Source organism: Drosophila teissieri, chromosome X (genome assembly GCF_016746235.2).
Source record: "Drosophila teissieri strain GT53w chromosome X, Prin_Dtei_1.1, whole genome shotgun sequence".
NCBI classification, from domain to species: domain Eukaryota; kingdom Metazoa; phylum Arthropoda; class Insecta; order Diptera; family Drosophilidae; genus Drosophila; species Drosophila teissieri.
In genome coordinates this window covers 19,275,325-19,295,034 of record NC_053034.1, presented here as the reverse complement: position 1 = coordinate 19,295,034, position 19,710 = coordinate 19,275,325, and the positions used below count along the sequence as shown (strand labels likewise).

The 19,710-nt window shown below is 46.9% G+C and overlaps 2 protein-coding genes across 4 annotated transcripts; one reads left to right on the top strand and one right to left on the bottom strand.

Annotated features, from left to right (window-relative positions):
* The first annotated feature begins 8,056 nt into the window (after nucleotides 1-8,056).
* On the top strand, nucleotides 8,057-11,179 carry LOC122623806. The gene is made up of 5 exons (XM_043803147.1): nucleotides 8,057-9,150; nucleotides 9,207-9,917; nucleotides 10,090-10,484; nucleotides 10,555-10,789; nucleotides 10,862-11,179. Exons 1-5 carry the CDS (start codon nucleotides 8,164-8,166, stop codon nucleotides 11,153-11,155), a joined length of 2,622 nt encoding a protein of 873 aa, XP_043659082.1. The 5' UTR covers nucleotides 8,057-8,163; the 3' UTR covers nucleotides 11,156-11,179.
* A 48-nt stretch (nucleotides 11,180-11,227) lies between these two features.
* On the bottom strand, nucleotides 11,228-19,595 carry LOC122623807 (ATP-binding cassette sub-family D member 3). Of its 3 annotated transcripts, none has more exons than XM_043803148.1 (9): nucleotides 19,269-19,595; nucleotides 18,865-19,065; nucleotides 14,084-14,196; nucleotides 13,819-14,009; nucleotides 13,653-13,750; nucleotides 13,125-13,588; nucleotides 12,637-13,066; nucleotides 12,266-12,440; nucleotides 11,228-12,198 (listed from the first exon to the last, which is right to left on the bottom strand). In XM_043803148.1, exons 2-9 carry the CDS (start codon nucleotides 18,975-18,977, stop codon nucleotides 11,785-11,787), a joined length of 1,998 nt encoding a protein of 665 aa, XP_043659083.1. In that variant the 5' UTR covers nucleotides 18,978-19,065; nucleotides 19,269-19,595; the 3' UTR covers nucleotides 11,228-11,784. The 3 variants fall into 3 exon arrangements, with proteins under 3 accessions (XP_043659083.1, XP_043659084.1, XP_043659085.1); XM_043803149.1 differs by having other exon boundaries at nucleotides 19,338-19,595; XM_043803150.1 differs by having other exon boundaries at nucleotides 19,508-19,587.
* Between the last annotated feature and the right edge of the window lie 115 nt (nucleotides 19,596-19,710).

The window sequence follows — 19,710 nt, the reverse complement described above, 5'->3', positions numbered from 1 at the left end:
GTTCCCCCTGTTGTTGTCGTTCTTGTGGATTGTGGGCCACAGAAAAGAAACAACAAAGCGAGCGATGAAGAAGCAGAATCATACGAATTATAGGAATTACGCCGAAACCGAATCGGAGACGAAGGAGGGTGGGAATAGGGAGGGAGGGGAATCGTTGAATCGGGGAAAAGAGCAACATCTTAGATATCAGATTATAGAGCGCTGGCCTTATGGCTAATCACTTTCGGGGGTGCGAGCGAGATCGCTGTGGGATCGTGTGTGCATATAAGCATAATGAGTTAAAATTGGATTAGAGATTTATTGGATTTGAGTTCGATGTGATTCCTTTATATCAAGTCTTACACTGAAGCCCCGATCCCTCATCATCATCTCATTCGATACAGAACAGATACAGGCGCAGATGCAGATACAAGTACCGAAACCGAAACAGATGTTTCAAAACTCGCAGATACAGATACAGATACAGATACAGCTACAGATACAGATGCGTACTTGTCATCATCTGTCGTTGACTAATTAGCCAAGCTTGGCTTTCGGGTTGGCCTTTTCTCCCCCGACACTGGCATTAATCTCCCACTAATGGAACAATCCCCTCGCTTTCGATTCGTTGCAGCATCCAGGAGGCAGAACAAATCGCATCCATCTATGTACCCAGCGAACGCCCAGAGACGGATCAAAATTTAAGCGAATTGAATTATTTCGGACAACCCGCGAACTCGGCGCTTTGGCAAGGACCCCAAGGAAGGAAGAATATCCATACATTTGAGTGGTGTTTGATGGACTAACCACATGCACTCCCACCAACCCAACATTCCTCCCGATCGTCATCATCATCTTCAAAAGGATTCCAGGATCTATAGAGCAGCACAGCAGCTGTTTTCACTACATGAACGTTTTTTTTTTTATTGTATTCTTAGTGCAATCAACTAGTTTTTTGTCGAGAAAGAACTACTGAGAACTCCCCAGAAACGAAATCGAATCTCCTTAGCGTAAATTTAGCATAACTCTTTGTGTATCTAAGGAAGTAGCCAACCACATACTGTAGCTGTACCAATCGGGCATTATCGTGCGTACTTTTAGCCCACTTACCCCACGCTCCTAGCCACAAATCCACACACTCGTACAACTGCCACTGCAACCATTAAGCTGTACATAGGCGCCAGAAGGGTTCAAGGACTAAAACTTGGATGGGCATTGAGTAGATTGAGCAGATCGAACAGATCAAACAGATTGAACAGATTGAATTGAGAAGATGCAGCAGAAGAACATTGTCTCCTATATCAACATTGTGCATATCATTTATTGGGCAAACGGAAAAACAATAATTAAACTTAAATAGCAAAAGGTTAAAAGCAGGAGAGGCAATACTTTTAGTTGAAATTGAGTTGAATCGAATCGAATCGAATTGAATTGAATTGAATTGGCTCGCCTTGCGAAACGCATTTCATCCGTCAGTTGGGAGTGTTTACTGTGCAATATGAAACTATGTATGTTTTTTTTTTATTAACGAAATGTTAAGGACGAAACCTAGCGATAGCAAAGAACCACAAAGGATTACCTCGGCAGAACCGCTCAGAAAGTAATAGAAATCTACCTCGTTAGCAATAAAACAATGATCGATTGAAGCACAAATCAGATCAGCAGGAATATTTTAGTTTTAGTTATAGTTTTAGTTTGAGAGGGCTTATGCCAAGCGAACGAATCGAAGAAAATGTCAACTAATTATACGTAAAACTAAAACAAATAACTTTAAATGTAATTGTTTATATGCTATTTATACACACCTATACAATACATATATATATAGGCTTAATGACATTCGATCGCCGCCCCGCCACGCCCCCTGGGCCGCCCATCCCCCCGCCCCCCGAGTTGCGCGGCATTGTCATCAGTTTAAATTTGAATCTTTACAGTTTGGCCAGCTACCGTGAATTTGTTGCTCATATGACAACGCAACCACCCCAGTCACCTCGACCACCCACCTCCCCCCGGGGGGCGGTGGCCCAAGGTGGGCGGGCGGGCGGCGACCACACCCACACCCTGCCCCATCCCTCTCAACAACGAAAATCCAATTGAGAACTAGAGTGGCAGCGAAACAAGTGATTTCGATGGTCCTGCAAGCAGTTACTTCCGTATCTGAGTAAAACACTTCGAGTTGGTCCGCTATCTTTACATTCATATATCTATCTTGATGATCAAATACCTATTTATGATTCATGTTCACCTTTTAAAGATTCAAAGATCCTTGCAGGATTATTACATTGTTCGGAACACCGAATCTATTTTATTCCTCCCTTTGTTTGTGTTTGCAACTATGCGCAGACTTTAGTTCTATTTCATTCTTGACGCAGAACACCTAAGCAATACTTGATGCAGGCAAATCTCTTTGGTTCAGATTGTGACGACCCCTTCGATCTGAGCCGAATGCAATTTCTTCAAGGAAAAACAAAAGCGAGAGAAACTAAACATATTTAAATTATGTAGCAACTACATGTTAAATCTTAGCAATTAATTATTGAACAAAGGGGAGCACAAAACCCGCATGAAACCTACAAATTATACACACCTATACGAATATGATGATCGGGTATATATTTAAAGGAAATTTTTAAGCAGCACCAAGTGAAAAACGAACACTGAAACCCTGAAACACTGAAACCGCCAAAGAGTTTATAGGAAAAGTTGAACAATCGCCAAATGCATTATATATACATATGTATGTAAATATGGGGGGTTCTTTTACAAACCGACTGGAAATTACCATGCCAATACCAACCCAAGATATTCTATTCAATTCGCATTGCGGCGAGATCTCAATCAATAGGTTTAAGGTTATAAATGGTTCTTAAAAATCCGTTTGGCTTGTAAAAGAATTTCCCACATGTGTGTCGTAGTAATGCCAAAAAAAAAAAGGAAAAAACACTTTAATTGTATCCAATAACTCGACATGGAACCGTGTACCTCTATCGCTCCACCAAAAATGACACAAACATAAGAAAAGCACACTGATAATGGTTTAATAAAGTCAGAATCATTGTCGATTGTAAACAATGATTTTTTGTATTTGTTGTGTGTGCGTGCATTGGTATTTGTACATTTTTACAGACTTATAGCCACTTCAGATGCAACCGCAACAAACCGAACAACAAACAGAAACAAGAAACAAGTAACCTTAAGAGAAGCCATCTCGTATCAGGAATTTTAACAAAGATTTTATATAATAAAAGTTAGGAAAACTCAGTGTTAAATGCATTGGCATCGGGCCAATCATATCTAAAAAAAAAAAATATATATATATATAATAAAATGTATATGTATGTGAGTTCTCTAATAAGCACATCTCAATGTACCCAAATGAATTTATGCACGAGAATCGCCAGCAGTGAACCAAATTACGTATCTCCCAATACGTATCTCTAAAATACACCTGTACATACATTTATGTGTGCATCCATGTAAACGAGGGGTCCCCTCCCCCGTACCCCCTTCCCCTCCCCCTCACACAGAAGGAAAACCGAAATTGTCAAGCCAAAAAAGGAAACCAAAAGGTATTGAAAGCAAAGTAATGCAAAACTGACACACGACAGACGAAAAATGAATTTTTTTGAACCGAAATAAAGAATGTAAACTACAGTCTTCTGCGTTTACTGGGACTTTTGAAGGGGATGATAATTATCGCGATGTCCTTTCGAAATAACAATACATTCTCCTCGAAGGAAGATCATCATAGAAAATTATGAACATAAGTAAAGTTGAAGTATTACTTCGTTAGGTTGGCAAATAAATTTCTCATCAATGGATATTTTCGCAAAAAAGGCAAAAGTGGGCAAAGCTAATTAATTATTAGACAGTTAAAAAATAACTTAACATTACAGACATCCTTTTTTCGAAAGTCTTGAAAAAGTTGCTTGTAATTCACCCGCCTTTACATACAAAACTATCAATAGATGCGAAATTACAGATTTTCCCATTAAGCACTTGATGATTAATTTGCACAGCAATTGTTTTCAGTTTTCCAGAGTGTAGATGCAGCAGGTACACGAACGATTACAGGGGATGGAAACGTGGAAATGGAAAAGTCTGGGGCGGAATCACGCAGACCGTGTCCAACTAAAAGGCGCCGTGCATCATTTGGAATGACGCCATCGCCATCGCCGCAGACGTGGAAATGGAATTGAAAATGGAAGGGAATCAACAGGTAGTGGCGACGCTGCGACGAGCGAGAGTTTCCCGGGCTCGGAAAAACTACGAACACCACGGAGAGCGGGAACTGATAAACGAAGTGGCTTGCACTGCGTGCAGTTGATGGTGGAAGTGCCGTCAGTGGAGGGAAAATCAGGTGGGCTGTCCAGGAGCAACGTTTATGCGTGGCCAGTTCTCGAAGTTCTCATTCTAGAAATGAAACCAAATGTAAATCCAACAGAGTGCTTTTCACGCTTGATCGGTATAACTAAAGTCAAACTAATGATTAATATATATATATATGTATATCGTTATATCATTTGGATGTATTTTTAAAAATAGGACTGTTGTGAACATGTTTCCCAGATAAACAAGTTGTGAAATAAGGCAACGTTGCATTTCAAAATTTAAGTAAGTCAACAAGAATGCATTTATTTGATCTTTACAAATTCTTGATCTTTGTTTCGATTGCCATATTGTGATTTTCGGTTATCAGTGGTGAGTTCTATTGTTTGCTTTGGTGATCGCAACTTTGCTGTCCCATAAACGCGCTACACTGAAAAGAATAGCTCAAGGACACCAGAGAGAATGGCTTCCATTCTCTCCCATTCTAAGACGCAATGTGTCCGTCATATGGACGTAATTTATTGTTGCACGCCAAGTTACTGAGTTCTGTGTGGGAAGAACAAGGAACTCAGAGGACGGCATTTCGTTGCACCTCAGCTCTCTCCAGGGAACGCCCATCTGCACTGGAAGAAAAGTCCAGCTTTTTAAATAATTCAAATATTTCGTATTTTTATTGGTTTCCTTTTCAACCAACATGGTAATTATTAAATAAAAACTGAACCAATTTAAATATAATTAACACATGGAAAACACGATAAAAAATCATAAAAAATCAAAATAAAAGTATACACTTTATTATATAGTTGGAGATTATTAAAATGATGATCTCATGCAACATTTTGTATTTTTATTATTGTTAGTATCAAATGTCAAGGAAGTTTTGTTATGCTTTTAACAGCATTTAACTAACAACATTTTCTCCGAGTGTGCACTTAATCCAGTGGAAAATCAAGAAAGATAATAGCATTTCGGGCAAAGCCGGTTACACAGCCCGAAAATCGATTCATGTTCCTGTCTGCCGTTCAGGGTCCGTTTTCCATTGTCCAAATGACTTTTGAGTTTGTGTGTGGGTGTGGGTGTGTGCCAGTCTTTTGATTAAACAATCCGATTTGGTTGCATTCGCTGCAGCCGCGCCGGAAAAATCAGGGAAAATCGGGGAGTGGTAGTGGCTGCAGGAAAGTGGAAAGTGGCGAGTCACAAGGTAATCGAAATTGAGGCGGGTCAGGGCTATAAGACGATCCGCAGATGCGCATCTGCTGATGGGTGAAAGTTGGACAGTCTGTGATGCAGGTCCAACCACCGCTAACCTTAGCAATCCCCATCTGGTTTATAAGCAAAGGAAGCTCCCATTTAATCCACTATCCAGGTTTCAAGTCAGAAGCTTTCATATACAACTCAATATTTAGAAGTATTCGATTTTATACTAGATCCTTTTTATGGGAGTTACTCGTGGAGTAAAAGGGTATACTAGAATTAACTCATAAAATTAAACTTACTACCTTTATTTGATAGACCTTTCATTTTTAAATCACAACTGATGCAATAGAATTCTCTGACGGATTTTCCGGACTAACTTAAGTTGTATATTATCGAATCAGCGAGAAATGAAATGAATGAAAGCGAAGATGGGCATTTTAGATGGCATTTTAGCTGCACCGAAATGGTTAGCCAAATTTACCACCACTTCGATTGCTGTGCCAAAACACAAGTTAGGGGATATGCGTGGGCAATTTGCTTATAAACTATGTACCTTGACAATTGCAAATACAGCAAATATGTTTACCACCTTGTAAGCGACTGTGTAAGCCCACCAAATGCTTCTGAAATTTCGGGTTGAGCAAACGAGGCAAAGTTGAGTCCATCTGCTGGGGGCTGGAAGCTGCGAGCTGAAAGCTGGGAGCACGGAATCGGAGACCTTGAAGTCTAAATCCCCCCGGGAACCGAGCATCCGACCCCACCCACCGCCCACCGCCCACGCCCACTCCGACCACTCCGCCCATCGTCGATTCCTTGGTCAGAGCGTGATGCTTCCGCTTTGAATAAAACGCATTTTTCAAAAGTGCCGATGTGTGTGTGTGCATGAATAATGTAAATAAATATACATGGCCACGCATGAGTGTGTGTGTGTGCGCCCACATATGTGCTGTCACTGTGGGCGTTTTTGGGCAGTTGGGCAAACGCCACCCACAGGGCGCCACCCACCCCACCACCCCTCCCTCCAGCGACCTTCGGCTGAGCCAATATTGAAACTTTCCACTACACAACGCCTGCACATATACACGATTCAAATTTGGCATGTGTGTGTAAGCGGGATTTGTGCACTGAGCAAAATAATGCGATGTTCAAATACGAAATGTATGTTTTGCAATGTGGCACCAAACTCGTACTCCAATTTCCACATTTATGTTAATAGATTTTATTGTTAACATTCATTTTTAAGAACGTTGTAGAGAATATTTTTCACTTTAGTTCGATTTTAAACAAGAGCTATTTATAGACATATTTGGCGTACAGATTTCCCATCCATTTTATTAATTGCAACGATTTTGTACCCATTTTGCTGGACCCTAGGTCTGCTTAAATTCCTGGCTTATCCTACTTTTGGTCGAGCAAGCCTTAAATTCCGTTTCCCTGCCCCTTTGGATATTTAATTTCGTTTAAATATACAAACACATGGGCACAGGACGACGGACACATACGGACACACACGGACACACACGGACACACACGTGCGTTACATTTCAAATAGCGCATAAATTTTGAAAAGTCCATGCAAAATCAAAACGAATTTTCCTTGCTGGACAGCATCCCTCCCTTTCCCCTTTTCCTTTCCAGGAGGCGGAGATCGGGGAATGGCGCTTGGGTGTGGGAGCTTGCTGCTCCACTGCGGTGCCACATGTGCGCTGCTCAACCCCTCGGAATTACGCATGCTTTCAGCTCTAGGCATTGTTGTTGTCGATGGGGCGGTGGTTTGGTGGGTGGACACTGGGCTGAGCCCCAAGTGTGCAGAAAGCATAAGCCAAAGCTTTTTTATCGCTCCGAAAATGAGGCAAGCCAGGCCAAAATCGCTGGCTGACAAAAAAGTGAAAGTAGTTCGAGCACACTCAGAAGAACTACGCTTTAATACGATATTGAAAATGTGTTCTTAAGTATTTGCAGTTGGCTTTTATTTAAAGTTGTATTTGTTGCCGTTTTAACCATTTTGACAAGAGAAGTGTCATCTAACAAAAAACTAAGCTTAGATATTCCAATTAAATTCTAATAAAAGAAATATTATAACATTTAATATATTACAAATTCTCGAAACATATTTATGTATGTACATACTACTACTATATATAAGATAAAAAATTGCGAAAAATATGCTACAAGTGTACCCAACTTAAACATACTTTAAACAGAAATCCTAGAATTACCTTCACTAAAGAGCAATTAAAAGAGTAATACAAGCCCCACTCTGAATCTTAGTTTCAATCAGTATAACCACAACTTTTTTAGAAGTATTAGAAGTACAACTACAACTCAACTTTATGCGCCTACAAAGCGCACACAAAAGTCGAAAAGTTGAACCCTTTTAAAATTCTTCAAAATATGTTAAAACAGTAAAATTTTGAAATCAGCCTTAAAATTTTTTCAAATAAAATTTAAATTCTGTATGCCGTTTTACAGCACTGGAAAAAAGTTTACGAAACAACCAGGGCTGGAACGCCCTGCCAATCGATAGCGTCGCGCTTTATCGATCCTTCTAGCGGCAAGATATCGAGAATTTTCGAATTTATTTTCAGTTTGACGCTTGTTGTTTTATTTTCTCGGCGTTCAAGGACAAGCTTTTATTCGCGAACGGATCGGAACCGAATGGCTACGCTACGGAACCACACATCGGCGGGCGGTGGGGGGAACCACAGCAACCACAACGGCCAGGACTCGCCACAGGCGCCGCAGGACGCGGGCGCCGCGCTGGCCATCGGCTATGTGCGGGAGTTCAGGATGCGCGTGGCCACCTTCCAGACGCAGCGCTCCGAGGAGTCTCTGGTCTACGTGCAGCGCAGCGTGGCGCTGCTGAGCACCAAGGTGCAGCCGGCGCACTTCGCCCCCACGCCGGGCAACCTGGAGCTGGCCCGCTTCTACGTGGATCTGCACGCGTTGATGGGCGCACTGGAGAACGAGGGTGCCGAGGGCGATGTGCTGTGGGCCTGCGTCGGACTGGTGCAGCACTGCAGCCGGAATCTGGAGGCCCGTCAGGCGATCGTCGAGAAGTTCTGCTTCGTGCCGCTGCTGGGAGTGCTCATAAGGCGGACCAAGCGAACGGAACGGGTGCACCGGCTGCTGGTGCTGCTGCAGGACCTCACATACGGCATACACATCGCCTGGGAGGAGCCCTACCTGGCAGCGCTGATCGAGCACCTGGTGGGGATCGTGCTGAGTACGGATGATGAGTCCAGCAGCGCGAGTGGTGGCTCCATTCGCGACGACGACGACTCACAGCCGCTGCTCGCCCTCTCCGTGCTGGTGAACCTCTGCTACAAGAACTTCGCCGTGCTGTTCCTCTTCCTGCGCAGCGTCAACATATCCGCCTTTTGCCGGCGCATACAGAACTACGGCCTGCTGGCCTACAAAATGCTCATCATCCTCTCGGAGGACGTCTACGCCTTCGAGCAGTCCGAGCTGTGCACCTTCCTGCGCATGTCGTTCGCCGGCATCGAGGACTGCCTGAAGCACTGGAACGTGGCCCAGCTGCGGCACATCGTTGACTTCCTGTTGGACTCGCAGTGTCACGCCGGCCTGCATCGGGCGATGCTGTCCCATGGCTACTTCTGCACGGATGTGGAGAAGCTGCTGAACGTGAGTTGCGCTAGATGTTCTGCTGAAAGCACTTCTTACAGTTTTCCCCCTTTCAGCAAATCGACGCTCGCAGCGGCATGGACGACTCGCAGGAGGAGACGCGCAAGCACCAACAGATTTCCCTGGGCCTGGTCTTCCGCCTCGTCAGCTACATTCTGCAGCTGTCCGAGGACGCCAACAGCTGCATCAGCCTGGACGCCATCACGCCGCGCCTGTATGAGATGGTCGGCGACTGGCTGGGCTCCGATCAGTGCGGCGTGGCGGCCATTGAGCTGCTCTGCACCCTGTTGCGCCTGGGCAAACGGGCAGCGGTGGCCCAGATGATCGCCCGCGATCCCTCCCACCTGGTCAGTTTGGTGGCCAGCGCCGAGCGACCGGACACAAAGCCTGGCCAAGTGTTAGCCACTCTGCGTCTGCTGATCGCCCTGCTCCAGGAGACGAAGACCGAGAAGCTTGTGCTGTCCAAGGTGTCCGAGTCGTACTTCGATAAGATCCTGGCGGCACCGCTCGCCCTCGTCCCGCAGTTCCTCAGTACACAGAGCCTGGCGCAGTCCGAGGTGGAAAAGGCTTGCTTTTGCCTGCTGCTGCTCGTTAATTTCGCCGGCATCGCCAAGAAGGCCTATCTGGACAAGTGCTGCACTCTGCTGGAGCAGCCGCAGCTGCAGTACTGCTTGGCCCGCGGTATGGTCAGCAGAAGCGAAGCGTTGGTGGGTGCCGTTCTACAAATTGCGCAGTTCGAGCACTTTCCCAAGGCAGCTGTAGCTAAGGTATGCGGTCCGGAACTGGCTTTTTATGTTCTAGTCTTTACAACCTATATTTATTTGATTGATAGCTTGTTGTCTACGTGCGACTGGCTGTATACCCTTGAAGCCAACGTAGATCTGCTAACCTCAAAATATAAACTCTTAAATGCATTAACACCTCTTATTCCCTCTAAAGCATGTGGCTGCAATCACCTCTAGTCCCAGTGGAACGATGGCGGGGGCTTCGGCTGTCTGCAGCGACCAGGCCGAGCAGTGGCGCAACCTAAGCTCGATCCTCAAGGGCCATCGCACCTTCACCGACAAGGAAATGGCCCAGCGGGTCAACGCACTTTTGGACAGCATCGGAGGCATTGTGCGCCGCAACGAACTGGCATCGGCACCCGTCTCGCAGGTGATCGAGCTGTATAACCACCGCATCGACAGCCTGAACGGCGCCGTGGTGAGCCTGCAGCAGCGCCTGGAGCAGGCTGGACAGCAGCTGGTTAGTGGCACACAACTGGCCAACGTGCAGAGCGCCGAGCTCGAGCGATTCCAGTCTACCAACTTCGAGCTGCTCATCAGTCAAGAACGGTAGGTGAAATACCAGCACGATCTTCAGCTTGGATTACGTACTTTAATTACATTATGTGCCCATTTTTAGGCTGCAGACTCAGTGCAAAGACCTAAAACAGCAGACGGTCGAACTGAAGAGCAACATGACCAACCTGCTCAAGCAGATGTCAGAGAACTCCGTCCACTTGCAGGCCAGCGAACGCCGATTACTTGTGAAAAAGTCGGAGATTGCCGAACTGCAGAAGGACTGCGAGGAGCTGCGAACGAACCTGAGTGCCAAGAGCGAGGAGCTCACTAAGCTGGAGGCTCACTACAAGGAGAACGTAAGAACCATAGCATAAGATTGCCAGAGCACTCTTAGTATTAACCCATGCCTTTCGGCACTTTCATTGCAGACCTCTCGAATCGAAAAACTAAAGAAGTCCATGGTGGCCTACGAGCAGGACATGACGGAGAAGCTGCGCACCATCGGGGAGCGGGATCGGGAGTTGGCCAAGACACACAAGGCTCTGGAGGAGCAGCGGGAGGCGTGCAAGAAGTCCGAGGACCTAATTTCCGTGCTGGAGACGCAGCTCCAGGAGCGCAAGGACCAGATCGAGAACCTCGAGATGGAACAAAAGGAGACGGAGGACTTGCGGAAGACGATAATGAGTCTGATGGAGAGCAAAAAGCCGAAACGGAAGGCCTGAGACTCAACTGCAACTGATTTTTAATTTAGTTTAGACTAGCATCTAATGAACTCCACAGCCGGCATCAAAACGTTTTTTTTTCATGTTTATATACATTTATTGCGTCTTGCACTGTTTAATGCAATACATTGTTGCCGTGCAAGGTTCCATTCCAATTCCAATTCAACCAAAAATACAAAACATTTGAATAAGCCAAGTGTAGTTTACAATATACTATAAGTTCTCTATGCGCGATTTGGGACTTGTGCGGTCTACAGGTATAGGTGTGTTATTTACTAAAAGGTTTTCTAAACGCTCATCCATCGCATGTGGCTTTGCGCCGACTACTTTACGCTTACATCACTAACACCAGCTCGATTCTCAGAGTTACACATCTAAAATCCCAGCGGAGGATATTATATTAAAACGGAATATAGTGTGGAATAGCGTACAAAAGAAACAATCACAAACGAAACAAGGAAGAATTTCCATCTTGCAATATATACAATCTCGGTATATACAGTGCACCATATGGAGGAGGAGAGGCCAGAGCGGGATGAGACGGAACGCGAGTTGCCAGCACAGATGTTGCGGTTGCGCAGCTTCTGGTCGTGGTCATCGGGCTTGGGGAAGAATGGGATTTGCTAGTTTTAGGAGCCGAAGTGATCCTTGTCCTGATCGATGGTCGCAAACTCGTAGCTGCCCCGGCCGTCGAACTGGAGGTAGTAGTCGTGGTGCGCCCACAGGGACTTGCGGTGCGAGACCGTGAACAGCGTGATGCCCACCTCGCGGCAATAGCTGTACATCTTGCCCTCCACGTCCACGGAGACGGCGCTGGTGCACTCGTCCAGAATGGCGAACTGCGGCTTGTGGTAGAAGAGCCGGGCCATTGCAATGCGCTGCTTCTCGCCGCCGGACAGCACGTCGATCCAGTCCTCGATGGCGTCCAGGCCGTTCTCGCGCTGCTCCAGATAGGTCAGCTGCACGATGTCCAGGTAGTGCATGAGATCCTCGTCGCTGTGTCCCAGGCGACGCATGTCATCGCGCGTGTGCGGATAAATGATCTGTCGATGGCAGCAGATGCATGTGTTACAAAGACACTCTATACACTAGTATTGAATCCATGCTCACCTGGTCACGCAGTGTTCCCAGCGTCATGTAGGGCCTCTGAGGTACGTAGAAAAGCTTGCCGCGCGAGGGTTTCGTCACCTTGCCGCCCCACGTCGGCCACAGCTCACCGAGGATGCGGAACAGGGAGGACTTGCCACAGCCGTTGGGACCGCACACCAGTACGTTTGTGCCAGACCTGCAATGATACGGATCAATGAGCAACTTAGCATTCATGCCCCATCAGCCCAGCACACTTTTACTGACTGATCGAATTAAATAGACAGCTATTAACGGTTCTTGGGAACCAGAATCCTGGCAGAACAGACAATCATCTATTCACAACCAGGTTAATGGAGTCCCGAACCCCACAGTCGTGTCATATGCATGCTTACTTCACTTCAAAGGTCAGCTCCTGCAGCAGGACATCGCCGTTGGGCGTCACCAGTGGCACCTTTTCGAAGCGGATGATGTTGTCCTCGAAGCACATGATGCCCTTGTTTGGTCCAAAGTTGCTGGACGCTGATCCGACGGCGTTTTGCGCGAGGTTGTTGCCGTTTACCATGGTGCGTTCGTAGGTGCCCTTGTTGAGGTCGCTCAGAACCTTAATTAGCTCGGTCATGCGGGCGGTGAAGCCGGCCAGGCGGGACATCTCGCGTCCAGCGAGCACCAGGCGTCCGATGGCCTCCGCCAGCTTGACCAACATGCGTCCGTAGGTGTAGTAGGCCTGCAGGCGCTGGCCGCTCTGCTCCCCGGACAGCAGCGGATGGTTTTCGGAGAAGAACGGAATCGAGACGGCGTAGAAGCCCACGATGGAGGCGAAATCTGTGGGAGACAGCTGTTGGAATCAGGTGGACTTGGAAGTTAGTTTATGCACTCGTACATTTGCCGATGATGTTATCGATGATGCCCATGCTGACGCGGAACTCGAGGAACTTGCGCAGATGCGAACGCAACTTGGAGTAGCTGGCCAGCAGTGTGAGCTTCTCGCGCACGTTGCCCTGGTAGAAGGCCACCTCCTCGGAGTTGGTGATCAGCCGGCTGTTCACATAGCGGAACTCGCCCTCCAGTTTCTGCTCCTCGACGGTCAGGCGACCAGTGGGGCGGCGCAGGCGAGTCAGGAAGACGCCGGCGAACAGCAGGTAGAGCATCAGGATCGATGGCGTCTTGCCGCCTAGGTTGACCGTCAGGCGGTACACGTAGATGAAGATGTCCAGCACGGGCTTGCTGATGTTGGAGTAGAGGTCCGTGGCGCTCTCGCAGAACTTGTCGATGTCTGTGGTCAGCAGCTGGTCGGCGTTGGCTATCCTGTTGTCCAGGTTGGACATTTTGTAGTAGGTGTAGCCGCTGCAATAGAACGAGTGTTGTTAACATCTGCCCAATGGCGCAGCTATCTAACCAGGGCACTCACTTTAGGTACTGACTGTACAGGTGGTGTGTCAGGTTGGTGCGGAACCTCAGCTTCAGCTCACCCAAACTCCACTTGAGGACGTTGGTCACAACCGAGATCTGCAAGGAACAGCAACACGAAGATAATGCCATTCGCTTAACAGGGTTATTTCAATAGTATTCCATACCGCTGGCAGAGCTGTCAGGTATTTGAGCAGCGCCGTCTTGAACTTGGTGCGGTTCATGTGTATGATGGTGCTCTCCACCACCGTCGCGTTCTGGATCATCCAGATGTCGCTCACGGAGCGGCCAATCAGTGCGGCGGCCACCAGGAAGAGCAGGCCAGTCTCAATGCTCCAGAAGCCGGGAATGAGGATGGCTGCAATGGAAAGGCACATCAAATTGCAGGCGATGCGAGGGACTGCTGGTCATTCAAGCAATCTTTCTACTTACGGAGCAGCTGGCGGAGCTGTTTGAAGAATACTGAGTTAACGTGCGCCTTTGCCGCCTTCTTCTCCTTCTTCTCGGCGATTGTGTACTGGATCTTGTCCTCATAGCCGGGTTTTCTGCAATGGAGAATTCCAGTTCAATGGTTTGTTTAATGATAGCTAGTTTATACGCCGTTTGAAGCAATATAAGACCATTCTCTGTGAAAGACTTTAATAACTAAAAGGCTGTTCCCCGTTGTCCTTCAAAGCCAGACTTTAAGTTTACCTTCAACTAAATATAACAACAAATAAGCTTGGTGTATGTGGGTGGCTGGTTAAAATCCCCATTTAGTGCAAATGCATTTGAATTGTGGCTTAATAAACTCATTCAAAAATGCTGAGCTTCTCCTCTTATCTCGCTAAACATTTCTTAACCAACAATATTGTGCAGTTTCGATCATTAGCAAGTCGACTTGCTTGACAAATGTGCAATGTTGATGGCAAATTTATGAAATAAATTACAATGGTTAAACTCCCTGTTTATATAGCCAATTTGCATATCAACCTTTGCCTTTTCATAGCAAGTCGCTGTCATCGCCGCTGCAAATAAAGAACGAACTTCGTGTTTAATGCCTCCATAAAGTCGCTTATTTGCAATGGAGGTGTGCGATTAAATCTAACAATTAAAACGCCGAGATGAGCCATGACTTTTCACAGCACCGCACTTCATTAGGTTGGAATAAAACGGCTGATCACCCATCACCCATCCACCATTCACCGTACTTTACAATCCGGTAAATTATACACAATGCAGCAGCCTGTTTGTCGTTAAATTTCGTGTGCGTTAACGAATCGCCACTCCAAATATGCGCTCGTTTGATAAACAAACATGCAGCAATACTGCAAATAATTTAGCTGTGAGCAAAGTACTCATTATTAAAAAGATATAGGAAAACTCCTATTGCATTTTCCAACTGAAATGCCATTGAATCGATCAATAAATCATCTGGCTAACCTTAAAATCCACCATTTAACGCACTAATGTGGGAGATTTGGTTGCGATTTACCAAATGTTTAGAATAAATATTCTGAGCGAAAAGTTTTATCAAAAAACAGATTGTATTTCCAAACACATAATATACTCTTTTTAGATTGCATGGAAATGTAAGCCATGACTTTAAAGTAGTGCATTTCTCCTTAGTTTCCAGCACGAAATACCCCCAAGCAAAATGTGTTTGAATTCCTGAGAGCTGCTAATCACAATGGGATCAAGGTCCGGATGAAAACTGGTGCCCAATTATGAGCGCCGCCAGCGCTGACCAGCTCAACACGAGCGCTCCGGCCCGTCATCATCATCACCACGAACCACTGGCCCATTGGCTATCCGGCATGGGAGCGTTAATCGGATCGTATCGCATCGGATCGGATGGAGTTGGACAGCGCTAAGGTTCGAAGTCTATGGGACGAGGTGGATGATGTGGGTGACGAGATGTGGGGTGGTGGCGTTGCTGGTGGTGGTGGTGGTGGTGGTGGTGCTACTGGTATGTTCGGCCAAACAAAGTACAAAGCTCGCGCCTTGGTTATCTGCAGGCTGGAAAAAGCGACGAGTCGTGATGACTTGGTTATTTCTTGGATATCGCTGCGCAGATCACTGAATTATTCATAGCGCTCTTGTATTTATTTATATATATAAACATATATGTGCATATGTGTGTCCATCTGTCTATCTCTCGATCCGTCCGTGCGTCTGGCTGTCTCTCGTGTGGTTTTCCTTTTTTGATTCGTATATTAAACTTGTTTTCACCGCCTAAACGTGGAACATGTGTTTGGGTCCATAGGTCACTCCCGTGGCTCCCATTGCCATACCCATTCCCATTCCCATTCCCTTTCGCTTTCCCATCCCGATTCGCCTGACCATGCGATTCATCCAAAGCTCTCTTTCTCTAATCGCCGGCGATCGCCTAATGGGGGGCACATTGAACCCGTGCGCGAGAAGATCGGTAGCCGTCTGACTCAGATACAGTCGGCGATATTGCCGGCGATTGCGATCAAAGTTCAGCGGTTCTTTTGCCGCATAGCGGCCCCTATCGAGCTAATGTCTGATATGAATGCTCGCCACAAGATAGATAGCTCGGCGGGCACACTCATCACCTGTTGCCTTGGCTATTACTTGTAGACCTGTAGACCTGTAGTCAGTCTGCCGGCAGTCGCACACTCACTCGATTCCAAGTGCGATGCCGATGCCTCGGAGAAGAGAGCGAGAATGGGTGAGCGGGAGGCCTTGGCAACGTGGCATCCGCAACAGGTGCAAATGTCAGAGCTCGGCTGCGAATCTGCATTGAAATTACGATCTCATTTCACGCACCGGCCGAGTAAAGGCGAAAATTATACAAATTACACGACAAATGGCTGCCTTTCGGGGCAATCCGATTACCCAGGGCCAAGCGTTTCCCGGGCACAAGGTCCCATTCGCCCCACTGAATGAGTCCACTTCTTTCCCATCCGAAGCTCTGGAGCACAAGCACACAAAGTATTGCGCAACAGCGGGCGGGGCGAGAATGTGTCTACCTGCGAAAAACAGAGCAAGTTGTACACAAATTAACACCTATTCCCCATTACCCCCAGCACCCCTCCTCCCGCCACGAAACCGAAGAGCTGGGAATGGAAATGGAAATGGAAAAATGAAACCAGAAGCCAGAAGCCACTGGTCCTCTGCGTTGTTCGCTGTCCAATGATGTGCGCCCGGCGCAAGTCATTAAAAGGCACGGCTGTAATGTTTATGCTTTATACTCGGGTGTCAGCATGTCATCCATGGAATGGGCGCGGGCATGGGCATGGGCATGGGTATGAGCATGGGTTTGGGGGGTAAGGGTACAATCGAGTGTGTTGCAACACCAAACGCCAACTGCCCACCGGTTGTTGCGTGTTCGATTGCAAGACAGGCTGCTGGACGTCAAAGTGTTTGGACAGTTGGACAGATGGGGCGCTTGGGTGTTGTCCTACCCTTGGTGGATTGGATAGCACTCGCTGGCGGTGCTACAAGCTAACATAACCATATCAGTTGACAATAATCGTTTCATTGGAAATCGTTTCATTCTAGGGCCTGTCCCTGATATGGGGCTATAAAAAGAGCGATAAGAAAGGGCCTTGAAAGTTGTGCAAGAAACTTTACTATTCGGAAACTCTTTCTTTCTACAGTCAAAAAGTCCCTTTACAACATTATAGCTTGCCTTTTGCACAATCATTTAGCGATTAGCTTTGACTTTGCGATTGCAAGACATCTTTGGGGAAAACGCTCTTGCTATCAATGAATCATAAAACGATTAAAATGAGTAACTACAAGACGAAACGACACAGCTCCACTTATGAAGCCCATTTGGTTGGACTCTGGAGTGTCCAGCGCCTGCATCCATTGAGTTCGAACAATGGAATGGCGCATAAATTTACCGGCCATCCACAAGTGGCAGCTACCCCGCTCGCAAGAGTTGCATAAAAAAGTAAACAACGACCAGCAGACAGCGCATTAAAATGCTCGATTTCGATCGCCAGCCAAAGTGCAGTGCACTGCAGAAGGTGCGGACAGTGCGGAGTACCCGGAGTACTCGGAGTACTCGGAGTACTAGGAGTGCATGGATTGCTCGGGGTAATGCCAGCAATTATCAAATGGCACATGCATCCACGGCACTTCCAATCCTATGCGGTGTTGCGGTGTTGCGGCAATGCACTCCACTTGTCCGCCGCAATCTGTCTAATTAATTGGCTCTGTCATGCAAATAGTCGAATGTGCCCGCTCGCCCCGTTCAGTTTATTCAATTAGATGGAATGCACTGATAGTGGGGAATTGCGCGCCGAACACCAAACACCGAACACCAAACACCGAACACATATGGCCAAATATCGGACGCGTTAACAACAGCATAATCGGCACGAGTGGCGATAGTGAAATGGGGCATATAGATGGAGTGCTGTAGACTGGCGCGGCAGCGATTAGATTAGCGGCAAAGACCAAGTCCATCCAAACACCGAAACGTGGCCCTTAACTGGGGAATCGAGACCGGCTGGAGAATCGCAGGTGCTCGATGGGGAAATCCTTGAACAACACCACAATTGAGAAACAGACCGCAAGAAGTGGTGCTTCGGGCCATAAATGTCGAGAGCCGCGAAGGCATTGCTAATCGAGCTGAAGCAGAATTTGGGCAAAAAGTTGCTGCTTGACCGGAAATTATAGTGCCTATCTAGCACTACCTGCTTAGAACGCGGAATTCGTCCGTTCATAGATAGTAGTCTACACATAGGCAAGGAGTGCATTGGATCCAACTACTTGGGTTCATGTCTACCCAAGTGAATCCATGAACTGTTATCTACTCTTATCTACACCTCTAGTACCATCTTACAACGTGAACTGTGGTTTCCAAACATCTTGACCCAACTTCTTCCAACTGTTTTTGAGCAGCAAACGGGCTGGCTGGCCCACTGTGCACGGCTGCTGGACGGATCAATTGAAAGCGGACCACAATGGGTAGGGGGAAGTGCATACATTGTGGCAGAAAAGGCCATCGGAAAACCAGTTTGCCAGATGACCCACAATGACTATAGTGGCATCGTATGTTCCGCAAACAAATCTATATGTACACACGCATCAAATTCAATATCACGGCCATTTCGATGGCCACGACCGAGACCTTTCGCACTGAGATGTGGCTAGAATACTACGGAATACGAATACTGCATACTGCATATACTGCTTACTGCACAGGCAGCATGTTGGAGCCACAATAATCCGTAGTTAAGACCAAGGGGGCTTACCTCTTCTTGTTGGACATCTTTCCGTAGGCAATTATCCAGATGGCCGCCGTCATGCCCGCCACGCCGACGATGGCGCTCTGGTTGTTGGCCAACTTGCTCAGAGCCGGGGCCATTCTGCTGTTGCGATGTGGCTACGGATATTTCGTTTGGCTTCGAGTTGGGCAGCTTGTGAATTTTACAATTCGCAATTTCGCGTTCGCACTTCAATGTTCGATTAACCGCACGTAGGGGGGCACAGGGAAAAAAATCAAAAAAAAATATATATTAAATAAATATGGAAGGGGAACAGACACTATTGTTTATTGCACGGATTTCAATATTTTAATCGGCTGTTCGATGACGACACACACACACACTCAGACGGACATGCACACACACAGATGGGGATAGCAGGATGTAAACACCTGGTTGTCGAACAGCCCTGTCTTTACTTCGTCCTCTCTCGGTCGCTCTCTCTCTCTCACTGTGGGCACCTTCTTCTTCTTCCTCTACTACAACTAGTGGCGCTGCTGCTGCTTCTTCCTCCGCTGCTAGTGGCGCTCCTTTTCTGGCCAAAGGGGGTGGGCAAAGTGATTGTCACACACGGCGGGCGCTTTTATTTATTCAATTTAATGCCAGGCGCATTTCTTTGTTTGGTAATTACACTCTTCTCTGCTCGGCCAAATCGAATAATCTGACGAAGTGATACGTGCGACGCGCAAAAGCCAGCAGGCTACTAACTGTAGTTCGATCTGTGCCAGTGTTGGCTTCCTCGGTAAAGTGTGGGCAGCGGCGCTGCGGTGGCAGCTATTTCTCGGCCAGATCTGGCTATTTCTCAGGATGAGAGATATCGAACCAGGTATCGTC

Bases quoted from the DNA above. Each gene is read 5' to 3' on its own strand.
- LOC122623806 (XM_043803147.1), top strand. From the start codon at position 8,164: ATGGCTACGCTACGGAACCACACATCGGCGGGCGGTGGGGGGAACCAC. The intron at 9,151-9,206 runs GTGAGTTGCGCT...TCCCCCTTTCAG, and splicing joins ATGTGGAGAAGCTGCTGAAC to CAAATCGACGCTCGCAGCGG. The intron at 10,790-10,861 runs GTAAGAACCATA...CTTTCATTGCAG, and splicing joins AGGCTCACTACAAGGAGAAC to ACCTCTCGAATCGAAAAACT.
- LOC122623807 (XM_043803148.1), bottom strand. From the start codon at position 18,977: ATGGCCCCGGCTCTGAGCAAGTTGGCCAACAACCAGAGCGCCATCGTC. The intron at 14,197-18,864 runs GTAAGCCCCCTT...TCTCCATTGCAG, and splicing joins AAGATGTCCAACAAGAAGAG to AAAACCCGGCTATGAGGACA. The intron at 12,441-12,636 runs GTAAGCATGCAT...GTATCATTGCAG, and splicing joins GAGCTGACCTTTGAAGTGAA to GTCTGGCACAAACGTACTGG.